Genomic DNA, 25,389 nt, shown 5'->3' with positions numbered 1-25,389 from the left:
GAGGGAGACCGAATGGTTTGAGCTGCCTGAGAGTGTCTTGCTTTAACCCATTTCGTCCCACTGTCCTTGATGTGAGATACTACAAAAATCGAAACATAGTATATAATATACAATTATTAATAACATAATCATAATAATATTTAATAGACATGAGCTCTAGACTGTGACTTCTAACCTATTTCAATGCACCTGTGTCAGTTTCACTGAAACATTCACAGAACTGAAAACTTGAGACTTGATGGGTTAAGCTGGTTTGAGTTGCTCTCTCTGTCCTTGTAACCCAAAGAAATAGTTGGATGGCATTGTAGCCATTAGCTGGGGTGCACACCTGTGATCCCAGCTGCTCGGGAGGCTGAGGCAGGAGGATCGCGAGTTCAAAAACAACTTCAGCAACTGCAAGGCACTAAGCCACTCAGGGAGACCCTGTCTCTAAATAAAATACACAGTAGGGCTGGGGGAGGGCTCAGTGGTCAAGTGCCCCAAGTTCAATCCCTGCTACCCCCTCTTCCCCCCAAAAAGAAGAAACCGCTAGGCCTCTGCTTCAGGGAAAGGAACAGCTGGAAAGGAACTATAAGAATCACAAGAGAGAGACGCTCTTGACCTGCTTAAGACCTTGGCTTTCAAGCCAGGATAGACGCCCTTCCTGTCCCAGGCACGCGTGAGGACCTCCGCTGCCCACTAAGACAAAGAACAAAGCTGGACACAATGTCTTCCACTTTTATTTTGTAGAACGACGCATGTGCCACCTGCAGGCCCCCACTCCTGGTGCTCCCCCTGCCCCCCCCCACTGCTGCCTTTGCTAAGCCTGTTCACAGAGGTCAGTCAAGGCCAGTAAGGGAAAGGCCACTGATTCTGGGGAACATGGTAGACCCACCTGGTCATCTCTGGGGCAGTGACTGACACTGGGAAGAAAGTGGCCTGAAACCAGGAGAGGGGTCTCTAGAGCCAGAGGGCAGGTCAGGTAGGCCCAGGACAGGAAGGGCAGGAGCCAGGTGAGAACCCAGTTCTGGCGTCCTGCACCGTGACCCTGCGGACCCTGCAGCCTGGGCCTGGCAGTGGCTACTGGCCTCTCTACGGAGGGGGCCGGGCCCTGGACACCGGTGGTACTGGCTCTCTGGAGAGGGCACTATACAGCAAGGCACTGAGCCACGGTCTCAGCTTCTCAGCTTCAAGTACGTGAGCCGCCCGGGGTGGGCAGGGGCAGGGTCTAGATGGCGTCACCCTCACTGTCAGACTCAATGGTGTCCAGCGGCTGCAGACGCAGGGAGTCATAGTTAGGGGGCGGGGTGCCCGGGATGGGCAGTGGCTGCCCGTTGGGGTAGCCCTCGGCCTGGCTGGCGGGGTCGGGCTGGAAGCCAAAGTTGGTGTGGGCCTCCACCAGCTCGGCCACGGTGGGCGGGGGGCTGTCACAGGGAGCCCGGGCCCGCCTCTGCCGCAGGCTCCTGAGGAAGGCCACCAGCCTGATGATGGTGATCCACAGGAAGTCGATGATGATCTCCCCAAACTCGATGAGGCACAGCACGGAGCCCCCCATCCAGAAACCAAACTGGCCGCCCAGGTTGGAGAGCAGCCAGACGATCTGTGGGGAATGGGGCGCTGAGGGCCTGGCTGGGCGGAGAGTGGGCACAAGCTCTTGCCCCTCGCCCAGGCTCAGGGGTTCCTGTGGGGTGCACCGTTGACTGGGAAGGGAAGGGGGCAGGGTGACCACCTCAGCCCAGGGAAATAGCTCAGCTGGCTGTAGGGACCTTCCTGATCTCCACCCTTTGGGGTGTCAGGAGCCTCCCCAAACTCACATTGTTGGCTGCTGATTCCTCGATGGTGCGATAGTTGAATTCTTGGAAGTAGATGTTGAGCTTGACGATGCCGTTCCTGCAGAGGCAGCAGGAGGGGCTGGGACCCGGGGCTCCCTGCACACCCCGGGTAGGGAAGCCACGGGGCCACCCTGCCCTCCCCTGCTCTGACTTGCTCATACTGCGAGGAGTGGTGAAGCCAAACCAGACCAAACAGGTCACCTTGCCAGCCTCCCTGCACCGCGGGGCCACAGAGGGTATCTACCCTGTTGACCCCTGTCCTGCCATCTTCCTGAAGACACTCTGGCCTGGGACAGCCCCAAAGATCAGCTCTGAGCTCCCTTTTCCCCAGGTCTAGGGCGGCCAGGCCACATTCGGTGACCCGCCCACATTCGGTGACCCTGCATAGAGTGCTGAGGAGTTCTGCGGGGATTAGGGCCCCTGGGGCAGGGAAGGTTGGCTGAGAGGGGGTCCCCCCTATTCATATGTGTTCTTTGCTTCTTATTTGAACAGTCCCTGTTTCTCACCCACTTCCTACACGGACCCCCCTTATCTCTCAGGCACACTGAGGCTCCCTCCCTCCTGTCCCTGAAGGGGAGGGGGCTCTACAGACCCTCATTGCTGTGAGCTCTTTTTGCATCTGTCTCTGGGCTTGAGCATCCTGGTGGTATGGACTGTGTCTTCCCTGTGCTCAACACACATTTGTGCTGAGCAGGTGGAGAGAGACAGGGGAGGGATGGGGATGAGGGATGGGGGGGGGCTGATGAAGAGCGTGCTTCTCCTCCAGGGGTTGGAAGACCCCAATCTTCCTGGCTGCCTTCCTCCCTCTTGCCTTCGGGGCCTCCTTCCCTAGCCTTGCTCCTGGATCTGACCCCACCCCCCAGGCCCTGGCTCCTCCCCTTCCCTGCCTTCCCAGCCCGCCCAGGCTTCAGGCTGACCTGCTCACAGTGATGTTGGGGCTCTGGTCCCGCTCCTGAGACAGGACGTGGAGAATCCAGTCCTAGAACCCAAGAAGGCAACTAAGAACATGGTGCTCACACCTCACATTCCCCCCATCGCAGTCCATGGTCCATCGCGGTCCATCGCGGTCCATGCTACCAGTGGGGAAAAGGAACACAGCCCTGCACCTTCCTGAAGCCCCCAGGGACCGCAGGAAGGGGCTGTAGGAGGAGGCCGCGGGGGAAGCTGCGGCTGCTGTTGGCAGGAGGGGAGCTCGGGTCTCCAGCCTCTTCTGGACAGGCCTGGCCAGAATGGACCTTGTCCCAGGTCCATTCCCACCTCTTGAACTTGCCGTCCCCTCTGCCTGGGCTCCTCTGGCTCTGCCCACCACTGGCTCAGCCTCTGGGTTTCAGCTCAGATGTCGCCTTTGTAGAGGGGCGTCCCTGACCCCTCTGGGTGCTCTCCTGCTTACTCCCTCACAGCCACCGTTGACCTTGAACGTGATCTTACTTCTGTGTACGTGATAGACAGTAAGCTCCACGAGGGCAGGACCCTCGGGCCCATCTCATCCTCTGCAGTGTCCCCAGCCCGGTGCCTGGGGAATGTCAGTGGGAGAGCCGAAGGGAGGGAGGGAAGGAGGAAAATACCACCCCCCAAAGATTGGGACCTGTCAGCCCAAAGATGGGGACCAGGAGCGTGGCCACTCCCACCGTCTCACCTCGGAGGCCTCAGAAGGCCAGTCGGCCATGGAGATAGTCATCTTGTACTGGGTGTCACTGGAAAAGAGAAGCAGCCCTGTTGCTGTCCTGCCAACGTCGGCCCCCCTCCCTGCTGGCCCACGGCAGTGCCCACGTCCCCTCGCCACACTCACTTGCAGGACTCCTTGCACATGCTGATGCACGTCTCTCTCAGGGCCACGCTCATCCGCAGGTCTAGGTAGCAGTGGGCTGGGCGGGAGAGAGGAATGGCCAATAGGGGTGGACGGACGGTGGTCTAGGGGTCCACCCTTCACCCTGTTCTGCCCTCCTGGCCCGGGGCCACCCGAGGCCTGGAGTTAGATGGGGATGTGGTGTCTCAACCCACGCTCTCTGGTCATGGGGAATCATTGCCACCCCGACTCCAGCCACCTCCAGCCATTTTGCCGCAGCCTAACCCTGGGATGCTTCCCTCGGGTGCCCTAGACCCAGCTCAGGACCCCCTGGGGAGCCCTCTCCATCTCTGCCCATGGATGGGGTTTTCTCCCCAGCCCTGTTTTGTATTTTATTTAGAGACAGGGTCTCGCTGAGCTGCTCGGCACCTCGCTTTTGCTGAGGCTGGCTTTGAACTCACGATCCTCCTGCCCCAGCTTCTTGAGAGGCTGAGGATTACAGGTGTGGGCCACTGTGTTCATGTTTGTTTTAAGAGGTGGCGGGACCCCTGCTTGTTGGATTCCAGGCCACCAGGGCTTTCAGGCCTGGGCTCCAGCTCCGTGGGAGCCCAGCAGGGGCTCCTTGTCCTTGGAGGACATCACCATCAGGACTCTATCACTTTCTCCTCGGGCCCAGCATGCCACAGAGAGACCCAGCGATGCCACTCAGACATGGACACACCCACCGAGCACCACACACGGCCTTGTGCACACGTATGCATCCAAGCCAGGATGCACGACGCAGACACTGGAAGCCACCTGTGCCCGAGCACAGCACTCACAGACAGGTCCTGTCATCCCCAAGTGCTCCGGCACACTCAGGTGCAAACACAGACATGCCCTTGCACACGTGCATTGGAAAACACAACCACACACACACCGTGCTGTCTCCCGGGCCCATTCCCAGGCTCATGCCTGTGCTGGCATTTGTGTGGCACACAGACACATGCCCTGGAGGACAGATGGACTCCCGCTCCTATGTGTTTCAAGCAGGCACTTCATGGAGTCGGGGAGACAGGGCTGAGTTCCTGCAGACAGGCCTGGGATGGGTGGTAGGAGACTGTGGACAGAGGAGGGGCCGCCCTGGCACACCCCAGGGCCCTGCTCAGGGCCCCCAGCTCTCCTCTCTGCTCTGTGGGCAGTGGCCCCAGCGTGAACCTGCACTCACCCCAGTCTGGGAAATCCTGGTTGTTGCAGTATCTCTCCCCCCGGGGCAGTGGGTACAGGTAGTGGCCGCAGCTGCAGTTATGGATCATGTGGCCTTGGAAGCAGGAGTGGAGACAGGCCTGGAGGTTGGGGAGGGAACACAGACCTGGCTAGTGATGTCCCCACTCTGGTGGCAGAAGAAGGACCCCAAGAATTCAACACCCAGGTCAAGGGAGCTGGGGGCCCGGAGAGATGCCCCTTGGCCTAAGATGCAGGCTTGAGATGACCAAGTTGTGGTGACGGACCCTGTCATTGGGGTGTGGCGGTCCTTCCTCCTTGGGCCACATAGCAGATCACTGAACCCCACAGAGAGACCAGACAAGGCCCCCGAAGTCCAGGTCTCTCCATAGATGGCACCCCATAAATGACACAGCAGAAGTGGCTTGTCCCAAACCACAAAGCTCACACCTAGGGCACCACCTCTCCTCCTCAGGTGCCAGCGCCCTTCCAAGCTCTGCATCCAGGGACCCACAGGGCAGCTTGAGGAAGCCAGGCGAGCCGGCCTGAGCCCCTTCCTCCTGGGGGAAGAGCCAGGGAGAGCCGGAGAAGGACCTCTGATGGCCCAGAACAGGAAGAGAATGGGCAGCTGCTCTGCAGAGTGTCCCCTGGTGGGGAGCGAGAAGAGGGCACACGGCGCACCCTGCTCTGGGGCTGGATGTGGTGAGTCTCCACTCACTGGGCCCCAGCACGCCGCGGGGTGTTCAGGTCATTCTGACCTGGCTTCAGCCCACTCAGGGACCGACCACGTGTCCTAGGGCAAGTGATTAACCTCAGGCTCAGTTTACTCACGGGGAAACAGGGTGACAGTCACCCCTGCCTCCCGGGGTCCAGAGGATTCCGCATGGCATCAGGCCCTTAGTCAGCGGCTGTCCACTGTCCTGACTGCCAGCTCCCGTGGACTCCTGGCTCCAACCCTGCTCCTCTGTGCCCTCCTCTCCTGCTCCCCCAGGTCACTGTGTGGCCTTCCTCTCTTCCTGAGGGGCTTGTGGGGTCCCTGCAGGCAGGGGGTGGGACTGACAGCAGAGTCAATGGCATGGCCAGGAGGACCTGGAGCCTGGCCCAGAGGAGGCCATGGGGTCAGGCTGGGCGCCCTGACTCCGGTGAGAGTCTTGGAGGAGCTGGTTTCCCAGGAACGAGGCCTCTGGGGCTGGGGCCTCCTCCTCCATTTTCCCACTTCCCCTTGCTGCCTGCCTGTCTGTCCAGCCTGTCTGTCCAGCCCTTCAGAGACTCAGAAGATTCCCAGAGCTGCCCACAGCAGACCAAAGGAGGCCCAGCCAGCCAGCGTGAGTGTGCAGTGAGACAGCTGGGCAAGTGGGCAGTGGCCGGGGATCGATTTCCTAAGGGAAAACACTAAATGTGGGTTTCCCAGACTTGGAGGCAGGCACAGGGCTGCCCCTTGTTGGACTCCATTTCTTTTCTGTCAACACAGACAGGGATGGAAGTGGAGACCAGGTCAAGAAAGAAACCTCCAGCTGCAGCAAGGGAGGCCGAGGGCAGATATAAAGAGGGATGTCCCAGGTAAACGGATGAGGTGTTCAGATTGGGGTCTGTAAATCCAAATGTCCCCATTCCCCCATCTTGAAATGGGAATAATAGTTTCTACATCCTAGGGTGGTTGTGAGGATTAAATGAGGTAAAGCATGTGAAATACTTGCAACAGCGCCTGCCTCACACGTGATAAGCCAACTCATTAACATATTATTAAAGGCTATTAGTACTCTACTTTCGCCTGGGAGGTTTGAAGGGATCAGATGATGATATGATGCATGCAAATCACACAGTTGGGAGCTCGGTAATGATCCTAATTTTTTTTTTTTTTTCCCCTCTTGGGAGACCCCAGAGCAAGATCCTTTCTAATCTTGGGTTCCCAAGGGCACATCTGCCCAACTGGGGACTTGCAGATAGCCCGCCCTGGGCCCTGGTGAGAACCCAGGAACTGTGCCTGTGGCTACCTACAAAAATCCAGCCCAGCCAGCCTTGCCGGGCCCTCTCTCAGAGACCTGAGGCCTGCGGCCGGGAGACGTGGACAGGCGCCCCAGGGTCCAGGGTCCTGCGCAACCTGCCCACCTGGATGGAGTAGGTCGTATTGTAGTCGCTGTAGAGGTTTTGGACCGCGACGTCGGAGCCGTTCACAGTGCACGGGCTGTAGGGCTCGCCCATGCGCTGCAGCTTGTCCTGGGGCAAGAGAGGTTGCTCAAGAGGACCCCTGATCACCCCTGAAGGCCCCCCTCTGTACGTCCCGCCCAACAAACTCCGGGGATGCTGAATGGGGCAGGGGAGCTGTAGTACCCGCAGGCGCCAGAGGGGGCGCCAGAGGGCTCAGCCTCCGCCAGAGCGGGGCTCGCTGCAGGGTTCCCCCAGGGTCCGGGGGCCTGGGAGGCAGGGCCAGGGCTGGGGCCCCGGATCCCCTCCTCTCGGCCAGGTTGGCCCTGAGCAGGTGGGCTTCCACCCTCAGCCGCCCTCGGGCTGCGCTTGCGCTCCAGCTGTACCACCAGCACGCCTATGGAGGTCTCTGTCCCCGTCATGGCATAGATGCCCTCCTCTCGGATAAAGGGGTACGTCCTCTGCTCGTGAAGCAGCAGCCGGGCCCCGGCCGTGGATGCGAGGAAGGGGACATAGTCTTCCTGGCCTATGTCCAGCACCAACTTCAGACCTGTGGGGAAGTTGGGGTGAGGGGAAGCCCACCAGCCCCTTGTCCAAGCCCCCTGCAGCAAGGGGTGCCCCAGGGCCTGCCGAGGAGCCGGCAAAATCCAGACCCCAGATCGCCCATCGTCCCCTCCTAGGGCTGTTCCTGGCCTCTGCCCCCATAATCTTCTGCACGACAGGTAGATCTTGGAGACACAGCACCACCCACCCAGCCACCCCACCCTGTGCCCTCTCACCCAGGTCCTCATTCTCCCCATTCAGGGCCTCGGAGCTCCCAGCTCCTTCCTGCTCTGGAGGCTGCCGGCCTCACCCTTCACCTGAACCTCCTGCTCTTGCTTCAGATCAAAGCCCCGTGTCTCTTCCTGCAGAAGTGACTGTCCACACCAGGTCTCAGGGGCTTCCCTAGCTCTGAAACTCTCCTTCCCGGCACCTGCCTCGCTCGTGTGATTCTGTCTTCCTTCCGCACAGGCCCTTCTTGGGGGATCAGACCCAACCTCTGTGCCCCTTAGTCCTGGGCTAGGTGGGCACTGGAGCGAGTCCCAGGGCTTAGGACAAAAAAGGGCTGAGGGACCCGATGCTGTTGGATGCTCCTGGGAGGCCCAGGAGATGGGCACTGTCATTATTCCCACTTAGAAGAGCAAACAAGGCACAGAGAGGTGAAGGGACCGGTCCCAGATCACTCATGAAGGAGGCGGGGCTGCTGGGTCCTCACCCAGGCTGCGGGCTCCTTGTTGTGATGCTCTGCCCCATGAAGCAAGGGGTCCCTGGAGGGCAGTGCTTTAAGGAACGGGGTCACTGACCCCCTCTTGGCTAATAGCCCTGATGGTCACTGAATGATGACCTGCTTCTTGGTGGTAGGGGGGAGGTCACAGTCTGGGCGGTGGGAGAAGGATTGGCTCCCACCTGGGTCCAGCTCACAAGCCTGAAAGCCACAGCCTGCCAGCCTTGCCCTGGGGGACAGGCCACTGCGTTGGCCCCAGGGAAAAGGTGCCTAGGGTCAGCCATTCTGTCCTTCCTTGCTTCCTTTAGTCCTCCGCGCCCTGTCTCTGGGGTTCTCTAAGCAGTGGGTAGGAGAGGCCAAGTGCATGCCCTGGACTAATGGGTGGTCTCGGGGAAGCTGTCCAAAGGCTTCTCAAGAGTCAGTCCCCTGCGCACGTGCAGCATTTTCTGCTTCCCAGGCCTGGCCAAGCAGTTCACCGCAGGGTGACAGAGTGACTCACAAGGTGACCTCTCTGTGCGGTGCTACCAAGAGCCTCTTCTCCCAATGAAGAGATCCTGAGCTCAGGATCACCCGGGGAGTGAGGGGTGGAGCTGGGATTCTACCCGGCTTGGAGCTTGACCTTGAAGCTGCACCACGTCCCCAGCCTCACCTTGCCGGGCTGCAAAACGGAACACCAGCCCCTCCCCCAGGGTCGCGAGCGTGGGGAGGGGAGGGGCTGAGAAGGCGCCTGGCCCCGCCTCTCCAGCCCCCAGGCAAACAGCAGGCGCTCCATTATGGCCACGCCTCTCTGCGCTAGCCCAGGTCTAACCCTGAGCTCCGGGGGGCCAACCACAGGGGGCCCTTCCAGCCCTGCGGGGCAGAGGGCTTAGAGCCTCCTGGATCTGGCCTCTGGATCCAGAACCAGGACTCACCAAATTCACTCCCGGGGTTGGCAGAGGGGAGCGCCTTCTCCGTCATGCCCCAGTTGAAGATGTAGCAGTTGCCGTAGTAGGGGTAGAAGATGGCCGTGAAGTTCCTGAGAGAAGAGCCATCAGCTGGGGGAGGCACCGGCAGAGCCTCCCCAGCCTGCAGAGGGGATCCCACCACCATGGCCCGCCCTCCCTGCGTTGCTCAGAGAGGCTCAGAAAGGGAGAGATGAGCAACAGGCCATTCTGTCCACCCCCCTGCAGAAACCAGAGAGAGGCGACTCCCAGGATCCCTTGGGAAAGAGGGAGGAAGGGAGTCTCAGGAATCGGGGGACAGGCTCCCTGGTTTAGCCATGAGTTATGAAAAAGAACTTTCTTAGACGTTTGCATCTGGTCTCATAGACACCTCCAAAAAGACCTGTCCACATCCTAACCCCCGGAGCCTCTGGATGAGACCTTACTTGGAGAAAGGGTCTTTGCAGATATAACCAAAAATCTTGAGAGGATGTTATCTGAGGGGATTCAGGTTGGCCCTAGAGGAGAATCTCTGATACAGAGAAGCCCACCATAAATGCTTTAAAAATACTTATCAACATTTTTATATTGTTCTTTTATATTTATTCAAAACAAATATAAGCTGGGGTGCAGCTTGGCACATCTGTGATCCCAGCAAGTAGGGAGGCTGAGGCATGAGGATGGCAAGTTTGAGGCCAGCCTCAGCAATTTAGTGAGATCCTGTCTCAAAACAAACAAAAAAAAAGGTTGGGGGATAAGCACAGGAAATCATGTTAAAAATTAACCGCTGTGCAGAACTGTCTATTAAGCCTTATATTCTGCAACACTTATTGAGCAACTTCCCACGGGCCAGGCCCATGCTGAATGTTTCTGCACACACAATCTCACTTCATCCTCAAAATAACCTCATAAAGTCAAGGGCTATTTTCACTGATTTTCCCGATAAGGAAGCCATTTCCTGTATCTTTCATCTCAGCCTCTGGGTCAGCAGAATGAGGTGGGTCCAGCCCAGGCCGCTGAGAAATCAGATCTGGGAACTGTCCTGGGCTGGCTCTGTCATGTCTGACAGAGCTGAGCTGCTTTCTCTGCCTCTGAGCTTTGCCTTCCTCCTTGGTGAAAGGGGAATGAGGAAGAAACCACATTTTTTCACTCAACAAACATTGACTGAGGTGGGTCCCGGGCTAAGGCAGTGAGGAGAACTGGATAGGGCTGGCCTGAGAAGCGCCTCCCACCCAGACCCCTGCCAAAGCCTCTGTGTGGTGTCCCCACCGCCCCCCTTGCTGCCTGCCAACAGTCAGGGCCCCTTGTGGACAACTGTCAATCAGACAAGCCAAGCCCCTGCTCAGCCTTCCCTGGCTGCTCTCAGAATAAGATGCACACTCCAGCCTTGGGTTTCTACACTCCTCCACCAGATGTTCCCAACCCCAGCCCCTTTGCACCTGCTCTTCCTCATGGTTCAAATCCCACCTGCTCTGAGAATTCCCATGGCCCCTCCCTAATGCCAAGTGACAGAGGTGGACCATCAGTTCCTAGAACCTCAGCTCTGACAGATCATAACCCACCTCCCCGCCTCCCTCATCCCTGCCTCTTGATTTCCCCGATGGAAGGCACCCGAGTGTGACATCATCTTGCTCACTTGTCATCTGCCTCCCTTCTGCTTGGGCTGTGAGCCCAGTTTGGACGTGTGACCTTGTATCTGAAGTTGGGCAGCTCAAGGTCAAGAGCCGGGTCCTGAAGCTGTCTGACCTGGAACTCTGTCCGTTAGCAGCCGGTGAGCTCGGGGACTTCAATGCTCTGTGTCTCACTTTCCCTGTCTCTTACTATGTCCCCAGGATAGTGGCAGCAGCCACCCTGTGGGACTGAGGTGTTAGACGCCTAACAACGTGTGTGTGTGTGTGTGTGTGTGTGTGTGTGTGTGTGTGGCTGTTACAGCTGACATCGCTGTGCCCGGGGCCTGACACAGGACACAGACACCTAGTAAATATTTGTTGAATAAACTGTGATGTGTGATAAGGGCATCGCGGAGATAAGTGCGGAGGAGGGACACCCAGTTCCCCGTGGGGAGAGGGGACTGACGGACGCAGCCAGTGGAGGTGGCAAGGCCTACGGACAGGGAGGGGACAGGGCCGTCAGGCAGGGGCACCGCTTGGGCAAAGCCTGGGGGGAAGGGAAAGCTGTGGGTGGCCCCTGGACACAGGGTGGGATCCGGGCTGTGGCCACAGGGGAGAGGACGACAGGACAAACCAGCCAACGCCAGGCGGCTGACCCCGCCCCGGCCACCGGACACAGTGTTCCCAAGGAGCTGCCGTGGGCAGATGCAGCCTGGAGGAGAGGCCGCCCCTGGGGTGCGGCCGGGTCCTTCCTGCCCCGGCCTCGTGGTGGGTTTTCTCCTCGGTGCCAACTATTTGCTTGTTGATCATGCTCTTGGCCCTGAGAGGCTGCTCCCAGCACCGGTCCCCTCCGGTTCCAGAGCTTTCCCTCCAAAACCCTCTCCTGGGACAGGAACCTAGTGTGCAGAGGACACCAGCAGGTCTCCAGAAGAGGCAGGGAGAGACGGTGTGCAGGCGTTGCCTGAAGTCCCAGCTCCTAGGGAGGCTGAGGCAGGAGGATCGCCGGAGCCCAGGAGCTCCAGGTTAACCTGGGAAACACAGCCAGACACCCCCCCCCACCGCCCCCCCGAAAAAAAAATCCCCAAACTAGGAAATGGACCATCTCAGCCGGAAGCAGTATAACAACGGGGGTACTGTGTGGTTGGAAGTCAGCTGATCCCTAAGCAATAAAAAAAATTTTAAAAGGTGTATCAATGCCCAGATCCTATGTTCTAAATACCATGCTCCAAATAAAAGGACACAGGGGTCCTTGGAGAAATGGCTCAGGCACCTTGTGACGTCAGAAGGTAAGGAAGTGCCGAAAATAATTTTTTTTTTGGAAGATTGGGATATATCAAAGGATGCAGGAGTAACTGGAGGCGCTCTCAGTGGCCAAAGTTGAAAGAATGTAAGCAAAAATAAATAATGACGTGTGGAACCGGAGCCTAAATATGTAGGCAGGCGTTCATTTTGGTATAATTAAATGTTTGAATGAATAAATAGAGAAGAAAAAATATAAATCTCTCTTTTTATACAGGAGATTGAACCCAGGGGTGCTTTACCAGTGAGCTACGTCCCTCGTCCTTTTCATTTTCATTTTTTTAATTTTGAGACTGGGCCTCACTAAGTTGCCCAGGCTGGCCTTGAACTTGTGATCCTCCTGCCTCAGCCTCCCCAGTAGCTGGGATCACAGGCATCCACCGTGGGGCCTGGCAGAAATCAATCTTTCTTAGAGGAAAAATTCCAGATCATATCTATGCGTCTCTCCAGGAGAGGTGGAGCTCGATTCTCTCTGTCCCTGTCCACCTGTCCTCATCCCCAGAGTGTAGGCTGGACTTCGTGACGCCCTGCCGGGGTGCCCAGGGAGGGGAACGTGGTTCCTCTCCTGTGGAAGCTGGTGTGACCCCAGAGCGGAGGGTGCTCATCCTGGGCGACGCACAGAGAAGCAAACTGCCCAGAACAGGTTCCCCCCCCCCCACGGCTGCTCAGGGTCCAACTGTGGCTTGAATACCCCTAAGACCACGGTACTATGCCCCAGAGAGAGAGGTCGGGTCACAGTGAGGGCGGAGGGTCACGCCGTTGGAGCCCAGCGTTGGCAAAGGCAGAAGGACATGCTCCCGGGCCACCTTCGAGGGCCGAGTGGGGAAGGCCCGGGTCCGGTCAGCTCTGGAGAGAGACAGCCCAGAGACAGGTTGGGGGAAATTTCTGGGCCAGGCTGGCTGGGGGGTGCCTTTCACGCAGAGGGCTGACCGGAGGCCTGGCCCTGGGCTGCCCGCTCTGCCACTGCCCAGCTGTGTGACCTCAGAGAGGTTACTTAAACTCTCTGGGCCTCAGTTTCATCCTCTATAAAGTGGAGGATGGGGAAATAACAGGACCTTTCTCGGGGGCTTCTAGACATAGGGTTAAAGCAGTTTTATACTGTGAAGTGCTTACAGTAGAGCATAAGAGGGCCCCATAGATGCCAATGATTTGAAGTCCTTGTCACACACGGGTTTAGCAATAGTCGTGACTTGTTGGAATCTGGCCTGCAGCCTGCTAGCCAAGCGGTAGCCTGCAAGGCGGCCTGCGGCCCCTGGTTTATTCCACCTGGGGGTCCCCCAGCAAGTTCCCCCGAGGCCGGCCTCCCTGCCTCCAGCCCCTGCCACGGGTGAGGCTCAGCCTGTGATGGTGAGGCTGAGCCTGGCACCTTGGCCCAGGCACCACCTAACCCCCTGCAGGCCTAACCCAAGCACCCCCAGAGCAGGGGACAGCGGGGTGGCTGGGCTGCTCACCGGTGGCTGCAGGGCTCCGTCCCGAACAGGCAGGCCAGGATCATCCGCTGGGCCGAGTAGCCCATGGCCACCAGCTCCTGGCGCGGCACCTGCGAGAAGATGTTGGTGGCCTGCAGCACGTACCACTCGGTCACGGCCTGGGTGGCGCTGGTGAAGTTCCAGAAGGCGCACGCGGTCCCGTTGAGGCTGCACTGTGGGGGCCGAGGGGGTCCCGTGGGTGTGGGGGCTGCTGACCGGGCTCCGCCTCTGCGGGTCCCCAGCCACTGCCCCCAAGGGACCCAGCAGGGCGAGGTGACCCTGTGGTGCTCCCTGCTCACACCCCGTGCTCAGGGGCCCCGGCCTCACAGCCCCGAGGCAGGTCACGAGGACCTCCATGCGTGGTCACATGCACACACAGGGCCACCGGGTCCCCCACCCAGGGCCACACAGTGTGTGCTCTCGTCCGCCACCAACCTCAGACACCTGGATCCACCCAAGCCGGACCCCATTCACACTCGTGTGACCTCACACCCACGAGCCCCTGAGCAAGTGCCCACGGGCGCGCACACTCACACGGTTCCCTGGAGGCTGCATGGGCCTCGGGGAGGCTTGGACTGGGGAGTGTGCCCTGGGGTTTGTCAGACGGAGCCACGGACCTCTCTGGGCCCGTCCAACCCAGGTCACCACAGAGGTGCAGGGTGGCCGTCCCCTGGAACTTAGCCAGCCGTTGGGCCTCTGTGGGCCCTCGCCGGGGACCTGCCTTCTGGAACCAGGTCCGAGGGGGACTTGGCCTCCCAGTCACAGCCCTGCGGACCCGGCCAGTCCTGGGCAGCGTCCTCAGTGCCACCCCGAGGCTCCTGCCTCTGCCTGGGGACGCGGTGGCTTCCTCAACCCTTGCCCTGTCCAGAATGTATGGGACCCTCCTTTAGGGTTCCATTCCACGTGAGCCCCAAGTCTGTGGAGGGGCGTTACGTTATTTGTTACTATTATTGTCATTTAGTACCAGCGGTTGAGCCCAGGGGCACTTAGCCACATCCCCAGCCTTTAAAATTCAGGTTTATTTGAGGCAGGGTCTTGCTCAGTTGCCGAGGCTTTGAACTGCGATCCTCCTGCCTCAGCCTCCCCAGCTGCGGGGATTACAGGCACGCGCCTGGCTAGGCGTCAGTATCATCCTCCTCATCCTGGAGAAGCGGAGGCCCAGAGAGGTCACGGAAGGCATAACGGCAGCACAGCCTTTCCTCACCCCCAACACACGCGCGTGCACACAAACACACACACACACACTGCTGCCCCTGAGAGCCGTGCAGCCCCCGGGGGTGGGCTGGCTTTTCAGATGAGAACCCAGGCGCCGGCAGCCTGGGAACTGCACCTCCGGGCAACAGGGCCCTGGGCAGAGCTGACAGAGCTCCTGGCCCCAGGCCCTTTGCTGGCTTGTGTGGAGACGTGGGGGTGGGCGAGGGAGGCTGTGGCCCCAGCCTGGTCTCCATCCAGGTGGCTTTCCCCAGCAAGAGCCAAGTCATCAAGGAGAAGAGGAGCCCGTGCTCCCAGTGCGCCGGGGACCACTTACTAGTCTCATGGCCACTTTGCACTCCTGGGCGCTACACGTCCTTCCCGGGGCTGGGCTGCCGCTTGCTGAGCCATTGGTGTTGTCACTCCCAAGGAGGTCGAGGACCACGGGGTGGCGGAGGTCCCGCTCATCGATAAGGACCAGGGGCGTGTGGTTCCAGATGGTCAAGTTCAGGGTGCTGCTGGCGTTGGCCCGGCCCGGCTCGGGGGCCACGATCCTCTCCAGCACGGCCTCCATCAGCTGGTCCAGGTCCTTCAGCAGGTGCTTGACTTTGGAATACCTGGACGGGGAGAGGCCCCGTCAGGTGGGCAAGGGCGCTGAGCAGGGGGACCAGAATCTGGGATCCTCCTGCCCCCGGCGCAATGCCACCAGGTCAAGAAGGATGTCCTGCCCGAGCGTCCTTCTCTCCACCCACCCACGTGCCTTCCCACAGCCCACTCATTCCTTCATTCATTCACTGAGTCTTTAATGAACACCTACTATGTGCCAGGTACTGGTCCCAAGGGGACCGCTTCTCTTTCCCTGTGAAACTCACAGCTAGGCACCAGCATCATCAGTTTGGGGTCACTGATCGCTGGCCACGTGCCAGATGCCAGGCGCTTTCTGTTTTGCCGCATTCTATCATCGTCCCTGCGCAGGGACAAGGGAACCGAGGCTCTGGGACGTGCCGTGATTGATTTCTCACCCCACGGCCAGGGAGCAGAGCTGAGATGGGAACCCGGGGTCGGTGGGCTCCCGTGGGCCAGGGGTTCTGCTCGGAGGGGACAGAGAGGTAGGAGGGGGACAGGGCTGTGACTCGGAGGGTCCTGTTCCTCTAGCAGTGGTGACCAAGGTGCAGAGGGTGGAGGGCTGCGGGGCTGGCTCTAGGACTTCCCTCCGCTCCTGGGGCCTCCCGTGGTGGACGCGGTGCCAGAAATAGCCGGGGGCGTCCTCCCCAGGCCCCGTGGAGAGGGGAGGGCCCTGCACCCTGGTCACCCGCATCCATTCACATAGGACCTCGTCATCAGGGTCCCCAGGGCCCTGGGCACCAGCTCTGGCTGGAGGCATCCTGTAGCAGGGTCATCAAGCCCTGGACAAGGTCCACGGTCCTGAGAAAGGGCGCATGGGCCTCAGGCCCCACCGACACCATGTCTCCCCATCATTCGACCACTGGGCTGCGTCCAGGGCGCTCAGGAGGGGGAAGGTGGTGGCATCGCTGTGGCCGACATGTCCACAGCTGCTGTGGAGATTGGTGGTCACTGTGCGGGCTCTGGGTTCAAATCCTGGCTTCTCCCTTAATATCTGCTTGACCCTTGACCAGTAGTAACCTCTCCAAACACCTGTTCTCTGATCGACAGAATGAGGGTATAAACATGTGTAGCTCCGGGAGTTACTGGGGGGCTCAGGAACTCCATGCAGCAGTGCCCAGATGGAGTGTCCGTGGCTGCCATGATTCTTAAGGGTTCTCCTGAGCAGCTCTAAGGACCCATTCTAGGGGGCAAAGCCCTGTTCCGATAGGACCTCTGATAACTGGAAATGTAATCAGGAGGTGGGAATCCTCTTCTGGGACTTTCTTTGGGATGAGAACATCCTCCATGGCTCTGCCACGTTGGCCCTCCTTTCTATTTCTTGAACACCTGCCTGCCCCAGGGCCCTTGCATATGCACCATGTCAGCCACTTGGGGCGCTGTCTCACTTCCTCTTCACTTTTCTGTGACCAGCTGCCTGTCCTCAACCCTGATGAGGTCGATTCTCCCTGCAGGTCCCCTTCAGCAGCCTTGTTGTCAAATAGGGAAGGGGCAATATGTCAGAGAGGTTAAAAAGTGGAATCAGATCAGCCCTGGGTTCCCATCTCACAGTTGCCCACTGTGCATCTCTGGGCAAATTCATGCACCTCTCTGAACCTCCATCTCCTCACCTGCAGATTGGAGCTCGTACATACATAGCGCCCGCCTCTGGGGAAGTGGTGTGGGTCACAATGAGACCAATTCCCCCAAGGACACTCGGCACCATGCCTAGCATACCCCAAGCACTCCCTGGGGAGTTTAAAGTGTCTCCGTCACAATCATAACCAATCCCATCTTGAAACCCGTTGGAGCCCGTCTGCTCTGGTAGGTGGAGAGAGGTGGGGGCTTGATCTGCTCTCTGCCGCCTTCCCAGCGCCCAGAACAGTGCCGGCTCCTCGCGGCTGCCCGGGAAGCCCAGATGCACTGGGCAGACAGACAGACACCCGAGGCGGGAAGCCCGGGAGCGAGGGAAGGGGAAGAGGACGGAGGGGACGCTCCAGGGCCCACCTACTGGAAGGGGCTGGCGTTGCAGAGGGTGACGGCCGGGAAGTCCATGGTCTTGAAGCCCAGGGAGAGGGCCACGCTGACCTCCCAGCCCAGGTAGGTCCTGATGAAGACGCCCCACTGCCAGCACACCAGGCAGGCGAAGAGCAGCGTGAGCAGCAGCCACAGGGCCTTCTTCTTGGGGCCCTCGCAGATGATGCGCTTGGGCCCGTGCGTGTTGGTGTTGTTGCAGTACCACACCAGCAGCTCCTTGTAGCTGTAGCCCGGGCCCTTCTGCAGCCGGTGCAGTCCCTTGAGCAGGTACTTCTTCACGTGCATGGTGGCCCCTGCGGAGACACGGGGGCCGTGGGACACCGCCCTTCCTGCCGTCCTTCCTGCCCTCCATCCCTCCAACTGTCTCACCAAAAAAAAAAAAAAGCACTTATTGAGCACCTGCTGTATACCAGCCACGAAATTGGTCTTATGGAGCGCCTGCTGTATACCAGCCACTAATTGCTCGATGATGAGCAAAACGGAGGTTTCTTGCCGCCGTGGGCATGCACATGCTACTGGACAGGCTACTTCTCAGCTCCTCGGGTGTTCCTTGTGCAAAACAGGGATAGTAATCATGCCAAATTCTATTATTATTATTATTATTCTTATTCTTATTCTTTTGCAGTACTGGGGATTGGATCCAGGACCTCAGTCATGCCAGGCAAGTGCACTACCCCTGAGCCGCACCCCCGGCCCCATCCTATCTCATTTAGAGAATCCACCGAGAGGGTGAAATTGGGAGTCGCAGACAAAGTGCCAGCCATCCAGGGGACCTGGCACAGACCGAGGACTCCACGTGCTCGCTGCCCTGCCCAGTGGCTGGCTGAGGCCAGGATGATGTCCGTGAACCAATTGCGTCCAACGGCCAACTTCAGATGGTGACAGGCAGCCTTGGGGCCCTGTCCCCTGAGACCCCAGAGGCAGGAGAGGGCGGCGGTTGGTTAAGCACCAGGTGACGGCGTCTGGCTTTGAACCTCTGCTCGGCCGCCCTCTGGCCCTTTGAGCCGATCACTTTCTGGGCAGTCAGTTCCCGGGGCTGTGAAGTCACCGTGACCCTCATCTTCCACCCGACAGGCTGCTGGGAGGCAAGAGCCACCGCGTGGACACCGCCTGGCCGGCCAGTGTCCTGGCCAGGAGGGGGAGGGGCTGCCCAGGTGACGGTCCCTGGGGAAGGGGCCCGGAGCCAGGGCGCGGGCTGGGGGCAGGACGGTGCTGCACGGGCCTCCCCGGCCACACTGGGGACTTGAGATTTGTTGAGGGAGGACTGGGACTTCGGGGCTGTGGGGGGTGAGGTCATCGGGTTTGGAAAGAACATTCCAGCAGCTTCGCGGATACTGATTGGAATGGGGTGAGGCCGGCTGCCCAGCGTCAGGTGGCCGCTGTGGGTGAGGGAGGAATGCTCCCTGAGACTCCCAACGGCGAGAGGTGACAGGAAGACTGGTGTCACAGGGCCTGGTGGGGGTGGCTTCCCAGGAAACACAATTCCTTCCTGCTCTGTCCCCAGCCTGGAAGCAGGACACTCGAGATGGATTCCCACAGACAACTGAATTCTACCTTAATGCAGATCAGAGGCCACCGCCTCCAGGGAGCTCTCTGGAGTTCACATGGGAGTGACCCTCACCCCTCCTCAGAAAGCCACTCCAGGCTGGGGACACCATGGCAGGCAGTGTGGCACCTGCTGGCCCAGCGTCCTCTCCCCTTTGCTCTGATGTTGCAGGGGGACCCTCCTCCCCCGAGTCTTCCTTGGTGTGACTTGCCGGATGGTTCTCCACCCTAGCTCTGGGGGATGCTCCCGTGATCATTGTTAATATGGACCACCGGGATTTAGTTCCATCACTAAGTTAAAGAAAAAGTCAAGGAAGAGACCTCAACTTTTTTTAGCCAAGACTTCTAAGCCTCCCTGAGAATAAAACCAACACAGGAAAGCAGAGCCACAGAAGAGATTCCTGACAACACCATCTGGATATCTGGATCCAGCCATGCCTGAAAGCAACTTATTCCTGGGATATGGAAACCAATCCATTTTCTCTGTGTTCTTATGTCGGCTGATCCAATCTGGGCATCTGTCATTTGCAGTCATTAGAATGTTAACAAAAAAAGAAATTCACCTGGTTTTACTCTGTTCTTTAGTTATTTGTGCCCATGGCTCCCCCCCCCCCCCATAAGATCACAAACTCACTGAGGACAGCAGTTTTGCATCTTCAACAATGTCCAGCATGGCGCCTGGCAATCCATCAAATAGCTAAATAGATAAAGTCAGGTAACCGTATCCAAACAGGGATTTTTAAACACCCACACATGTTCAGTGCTGGTCTAATTTGGGGACACGGCAACATCTCTGCCCTTTCTTTCCTTGTGGAATGAGATGGGAGTGTTACAGGCTTCCTCTCCAACTCCATGCCTCTGTCCTCTGATGGAAATCCAGCTCCAAGTGCCTCCCCTGGCCATCATGGCTAGAAGATGAACGTTCAGACCCTCTCCCCCCCCCCCTGCATCTGCTCAGCAGGTCCATTTCCTGCCCTGACATCATAAAATAATAATAATAATAATAATAATAATAATAATAATAATAATAATAATTGTCATAGCAACAACTACAAGAGCTACACTGAAGTACTACTCACCACCACACAGGCACCAGGCAAGAGGCTCGGGTCATTTCGTCCTTACACATTATTTTCAACAAGTATAAATGGGCACGTGTGGAAAGGACAGGGCTTTGCCAGTCTCATGTAGACAAAGAGCCCGTTTGGTTCCAGCAAGTAGTTTGTGGGAGAGGTAACAAAGGACCTCTCTAAAAAATCCCAACCTTTTCTATTCTCATTTAATAATTCTGACACTTTAAAGGTGACCTTGTTCTTCTGGCTTGTAGATCTGGACTTTTGCTTTAGGTTCAAAATAAAGTAACAAAACCAAGCCCCCCCCCCCAAAAAAAAAAGTGTATGTGGGGGGGTGTGGGGGGCAGATTTAAAGAAATATATTAAGTAAACCATAGTATTACCTGTAGCCAAAGTAGTGACCACAGAAGGTAAATAACTGTTAAATGTTAAACGCAGGCTGAACTTTAACTAGTGTGGTCCCTTGGGTCTTTAGCCAAGTGAAAAAAAGAAATCAACAAACACTACAAACAGCCTCAGATTTCACCTCCAGGTGATAAGGTCTGTGTTTGGAGTGTATACACAGTTGAGTCCAAGGGTTTCAATCAGTTTACAGTTTCAACCAACCCAGCAAAGTGGAAATAGAGTCCCCGTGGGGACCTGGCTGATGGGCAGCCCCTGCCCGAGCCCCAGAGAGTCCCAGAGGACTGTCTAGACCTTGGCCATGAACTTGTGAGAGCTTCACTGGCAACAGATTCCGATACAATGTTGCACACAGCAGTGTTTGTTTTCTTAGAAGACACAAGGACTGCTCCCTTTGGGAAACATTGTTTTTCCTCCCTACAATTTGATAACACAGAGCCCAGAGCTTTGGCCCAAGTATTTACTGTATGTCTGAGCTTCTTATTTGGACAAAACCCAAAGCAATGCTATTGTAGGGTCAATTTTTATATTCCTCTTGTGCACAAGAGATTGCAACTGGATAACTCAAGACCAAAAATGTTTTATTGGTGGCTACTGTTTGCACAGTATCTATTTATTTATTTATATAATTCCCACTTTTAAATAAAAGCTTCATTAATTTGCAAAGCATATGATTCGCCCATTTAAAGTGTAAAATTTGTATGCTCATAGAGTTGTTCAACTAGTGCCACACAATCAAGATTAAAATATTAAATTTTTTTTTTAGTTGTAGATGGGCACAATACCTTGATTTTATTTATTTATTTTATTTTTATTTTTAAAATATTTATTACATATTTTTTTGTTATTGAGTTTTAAATGTCATGTTTTTAAAATATTTATTATATATATTTTTTTAGGTGTAAATGCCTTTATTTTTATGTGGTGCTGAGGGTCTCACCCGTGCTAGGAGAGCACTCTACCGCTGAGCCACAATCCCAGTACCAACATCAAAACATTCTGACGGGCGCAGTGGTGCACACCTGTCATCCCAGAGGCTCAGGAGGCTGAGGCAGGAGGATCGCAAGTTCAAAGCCAGCCTCAGCAAAAGTGAGGTGCTGAGAAACTCAGTGAGACTCTGTCTCTAAATAAAACACAAAATAGGGCTGGGGATGGGGCTCCGTGGTTGAGTGTCCCCTGAGGTCAATCCCTGGTAACCAAAAAAAAAAAAAAAAAAATTCTTTCCTTTCCCCAAGACACTTCTCACATCTCATTTATCCACTCATCGGGTGATGGGAATTCGGGCTGCTTCTGCTCTGGGGCTATTCTGATAATACCTCCTTGGACGCTCACAGGAGAGTTTTTGTGTGGACACGTTTCTGTTTCTCTCCGGTGTTTACCTAGGGGTGGATATACCCACGGTCCGTCCTGCAATTCCATGCTGAACCTTTTGAGGAATTGCCAGTCTTTTCTGAAATGATGGTACTATTTTACAGCCATGTACCAGGCTTCCAATTCCTCCAGATCCTTGATGATGCTTTTGTTATTTTTATCTGTTTTTTTTTTTTTTTTGAGAAAATTATTACATTCATCTTTGTGGGTGTGAACTGGTATCTGACCATAGTTTTGATGGGGCTTTTCTTGATAGCGAATGATGTTGAACATCTTTCCATGTGATTACCGTCATTCTGTCAATTGCATGGTCATATATCATCTCTGGAGAAGTGTCAATTCAGATCCTTGGCAGATTTTTAAATTGGATTTTGTGTCCTTTTGTTATTGGGAGGATCGCAAGTTCAAAACCAGCCTCAGTTATATATATATATATATATATATATATATATATATATATATATATATATATATATATATATTCTGTATACAAGTCCCTTATCAGACATAGGATTTGCAAAAATTTTCTTGCATTCTGTGTATTGTCTTATCACTTTCGTGATGAAGTCCTTTGAAGTACAATGGATTTTGATGATTCTCAATTTGTCTATATTTGCCTTCTTTTTCTTTTGGTGGTCCTGGGGGATCTAACCTAGGATCTAGTGCATGCTAGGCAAGTACTCAGCCACTGAGCTACATCCTGATCCTTTTTTTTAAATTTGGAGACAGGGTCTTGACAGATTGCTAGGTCCTTGTTAAGTGGGAGAAAGAGGCTGGCCTCCATCTTGTGATCCTCCTCCTTCAGCCTCCTGAGCTGCTGAGATTACATCTGTGAACCACTGTGCTCAGCTATATATTTTTTGTTGCTTGTGCTTTTGTGTCCTGCTGAGGATCTATTGCCAAGGTCATGGAGGTTTATTCCTATGTTTATTCTAACAGTTTTATAGTTCTGGCTCTTACATTTACGTCTTTGGTTCATTTGGAATTCATTTGCATGCTGTGGGATGCAGGGGCTCAACTTTATTTATTTATTTGCCTGTAGACACCCACTTTCCCCAGCAAGAATATTCTTGGCCCCATTTAGTTTGCACCTTTAGTTTTTTTTTTAATGTAAATTAAAGAAAACTTAAATAAACAGACAGATATACCATGTTCATGGATCATGAGGCTCAACATGCTAAGATGTGAATTAACCTCTACAGTCAACTCAATCCCAATCAATCTCTAGGCCCAATTACAACAGAAATCTCATAAGACCCTTTGTAGAAATCGACAAGCTGATTCTAAACCTTATACGAAAAAACAAGGGAACTAAAATAACAAAATACAAAATAAACCTACCCATATGCAAAATTTAAAAAAATTTTTGAAAAAAAAATAACAAAGTTGAAGGATAAATACTATCTAATATCAAGACTTACTATCATGTACAGTAATCATGACAGTGTGGTACTGGTATAGCAATACACATATTAGCTGGGTATTGTGGCCTGTGTTTATAATCCCAATAGCTTGGGAGGCTGAGGCAGGAGGATCACAAGTTTGAGGCCAGCTTCAGCAACTCAGAGAGGACCTACACAGCTTAATGGGACCCTGTCTCAAAAAAAGAGGGGAGGCTGGGGATGTGGCTTGGAGGTTAAGCAACCCTACATTCAACCCCTGGTACCAAATACACACACACACACACACACACACACACACCAATGGAACTAAATAGGGAGTCCAGAAATAGACCTACAAAGTTGCCAAGGTAGTTCAACAGAGAGGTGATAGTCTTTCCAACAAAAGATGCTGAAATAGGTGAATGTCCACATTCAAAAAAATAATAATCTCAACTTGTACTCTACACTATGTACAAAAATTATTTGGAATGGATCAGAGACCTAAACACAGACCTGAAACTGTCAACCACACATAAGAAACTCTAGGAAAAAACCTGTGTGAACTTGGAGCAGGAGAGGGTCTTTTGGATAAGACCCTCAAATTATGCATCATCAAAGGGAAAAACTTGTAAATTGCACTTTCTTGGAATTAAAATCTTCTCTTTCAAAGATACTTAAGAAAATGAAAAAGCATGCAATGCAGCTGGTGGAAATACTTGTGATTCATGTCTGATAAAGAAATTATGAGCAGGATATATAAATAATTCTGACAAATAAATGAGAAGACAAAAGATTCTATGTGTGTGTGGGGGGAGGGGACATGGAATAGCAAGGAATGGAATCAACCTAGGTTTCCATCCATGTATAAATGGATAAAGAAAATGTGGTATCTATACACAGTGAAGTATTATTTAGACATAAAAAAAGACAGAAATCATAGCCTATTCAACAAATGGTGCTGGGAAAACTGGAAATTCATATGTAGCAAAATGAAATTAAACCTCTATCTCTCACCCTGCACAAAAATCAACTCAAAATGATTCAAAGACTTAGACACAAACAGAGACCCTGTGCCTAATAGGAGAAAAACTAGGCCCAAATGTTCATCATCATATTGGCTTAGGACCTGACTTCTTGAACAAGACTCCTAAAGCACAAGAAGTGAAATCAAGAATCAATAAATGGGTTGGATTCAAACTAAAAAGTTTTTCTCAGCAAAGGAAACAATCAATAACATGCTGAGAGGGCCTACAGAATGGGAAAAAATCTTTGCCACATGCACCTCAGATAGAGCACTAATCTCCAGGATATATAAAGAACTCAAAAAACTTAGCACTAAAAAAAAAAAAAAAAAAAAAAAAAAAAAAAACAAAAACACACACACACAATAACCCAATTAATAAATGGGCTAAGGAACTGAACAGACACTTTACAGAAGAAAAAATACAGTTGATCCACAAACATTATGGAAAAATGTTCATCATCTCTAGCAATTAGAGAAATGCAAATCAAAACTATTCTAAGATTTCCTCTCACTCCAGTCAGAATGACAGCTATTAAGAATACAGACAACAGTAAATGTTGGTGAGGATGTGGGTGTGGGGGGGTGGAAGGCACTCTCATACATTGCTGGTGGGACTGCAAATTGGTGCAGCCACTATGGAAAGCGGTATGGAGATTCCTCAGAAAACTTGGAATGGATCCACCATTTGACCCAGCTATCCTTCTCCACGGTTTATACCAAAGGACTTAAAATCAACATACCACAGTGACACAGCCACATCAATGTTTATAACAGCTCAATTCACAAGAGCTAAACTATGGAACCAATCTAGATGCCCCTCAATGGATGAATGGATAAAAAAAAATGTGGTACATATACACAATGGAATATTACTCAGCCTTTAAGAAGAATGAAATTATGGCATTTGCAGATAAATGGATGGAACTAGAGAATATCATGCTAAGTGAAACAAGCCAATCCCCCCAAACCAAAAACTGGATGTTTTCTCTGACAAGCAGATACTGATCCATAGTGGGGCAGGGGTATAGAGAAGAATGAAGGAAATTTGGTTTGTGTAGAGGGGAGTGGGGGGAGGGGGAGGGCTGTGGGGATGGGAAAGATGGTGGAGTGAGACGGCCATTATTACTACCCTATATACATGTATGATTACACTACTGGTGTGACTCAGCACCATGTTCAGCCAGAGGAATGAGAAGTTGTGCTCCATTTGTGTACAATGTGTCAAAATGCATCCTACTGTAAAATAAATTTTAA

At 54.4% G+C, this 25,389-nt stretch overlaps 1 protein-coding gene across 1 annotated transcript; it reads right to left on the bottom strand.

The window, feature by feature from the left end:
- Positions 1-1,159: 1,159 nt before the first annotated feature.
- Scnn1b (sodium channel epithelial 1 subunit beta) lies at positions 1,160-17,801 on the bottom strand. The gene is made up of 13 exons (XM_027948684.3): positions 17,738-17,801; positions 17,313-17,631; positions 15,036-15,315; positions 13,490-13,680; positions 9,121-9,224; positions 7,332-7,495; positions 6,910-7,017; positions 4,805-4,922; positions 3,601-3,676; positions 3,448-3,505; positions 2,729-2,790; positions 1,794-1,869; positions 1,160-1,579 (listed from the first exon to the last, which is right to left on the bottom strand). Exons 2-13 carry the CDS (start codon positions 17,621-17,623, stop codon positions 1,208-1,210), a joined length of 1,920 nt encoding a protein of 639 aa, XP_027804485.2. The 5' UTR covers positions 17,624-17,631; positions 17,738-17,801; the 3' UTR covers positions 1,160-1,207.
- Positions 17,802-25,389: the final 7,588 nt, after the last annotated feature.

This window comes from Marmota flaviventris, chromosome 19 (genome assembly GCF_047511675.1).
Source record: "Marmota flaviventris isolate mMarFla1 chromosome 19, mMarFla1.hap1, whole genome shotgun sequence".
Taxonomy (NCBI): Eukaryota; Metazoa; Chordata; class Mammalia; order Rodentia; family Sciuridae; genus Marmota; species Marmota flaviventris.
Note: the sequence above shows the minus strand (reverse complement) of the source record. Positions and strands in the feature narration are given on the sequence as shown.

Bases quoted from the DNA above. Each gene is read 5' to 3' on its own strand.
- Scnn1b (XM_027948684.3), bottom strand. From the start codon at position 17,623: ATGCACGTGAAGAAGTACCTGCTCAAGGGACTGCACCGGCTGCAGAAG. The intron at 3,506-3,600 runs GTGAGTGTGGCG...TCTCTTTTCCAG, and splicing joins ATGTGCAAGGAGTCCTGCAA to TGACACCCAGTACAAGATGA. The intron at 1,580-1,793 runs GTGAGTTTGGGG...CATTCCCCACAG, and splicing joins AGGAATCAGCAGCCAACAAT to ATCGTCTGGCTGCTCTCCAA.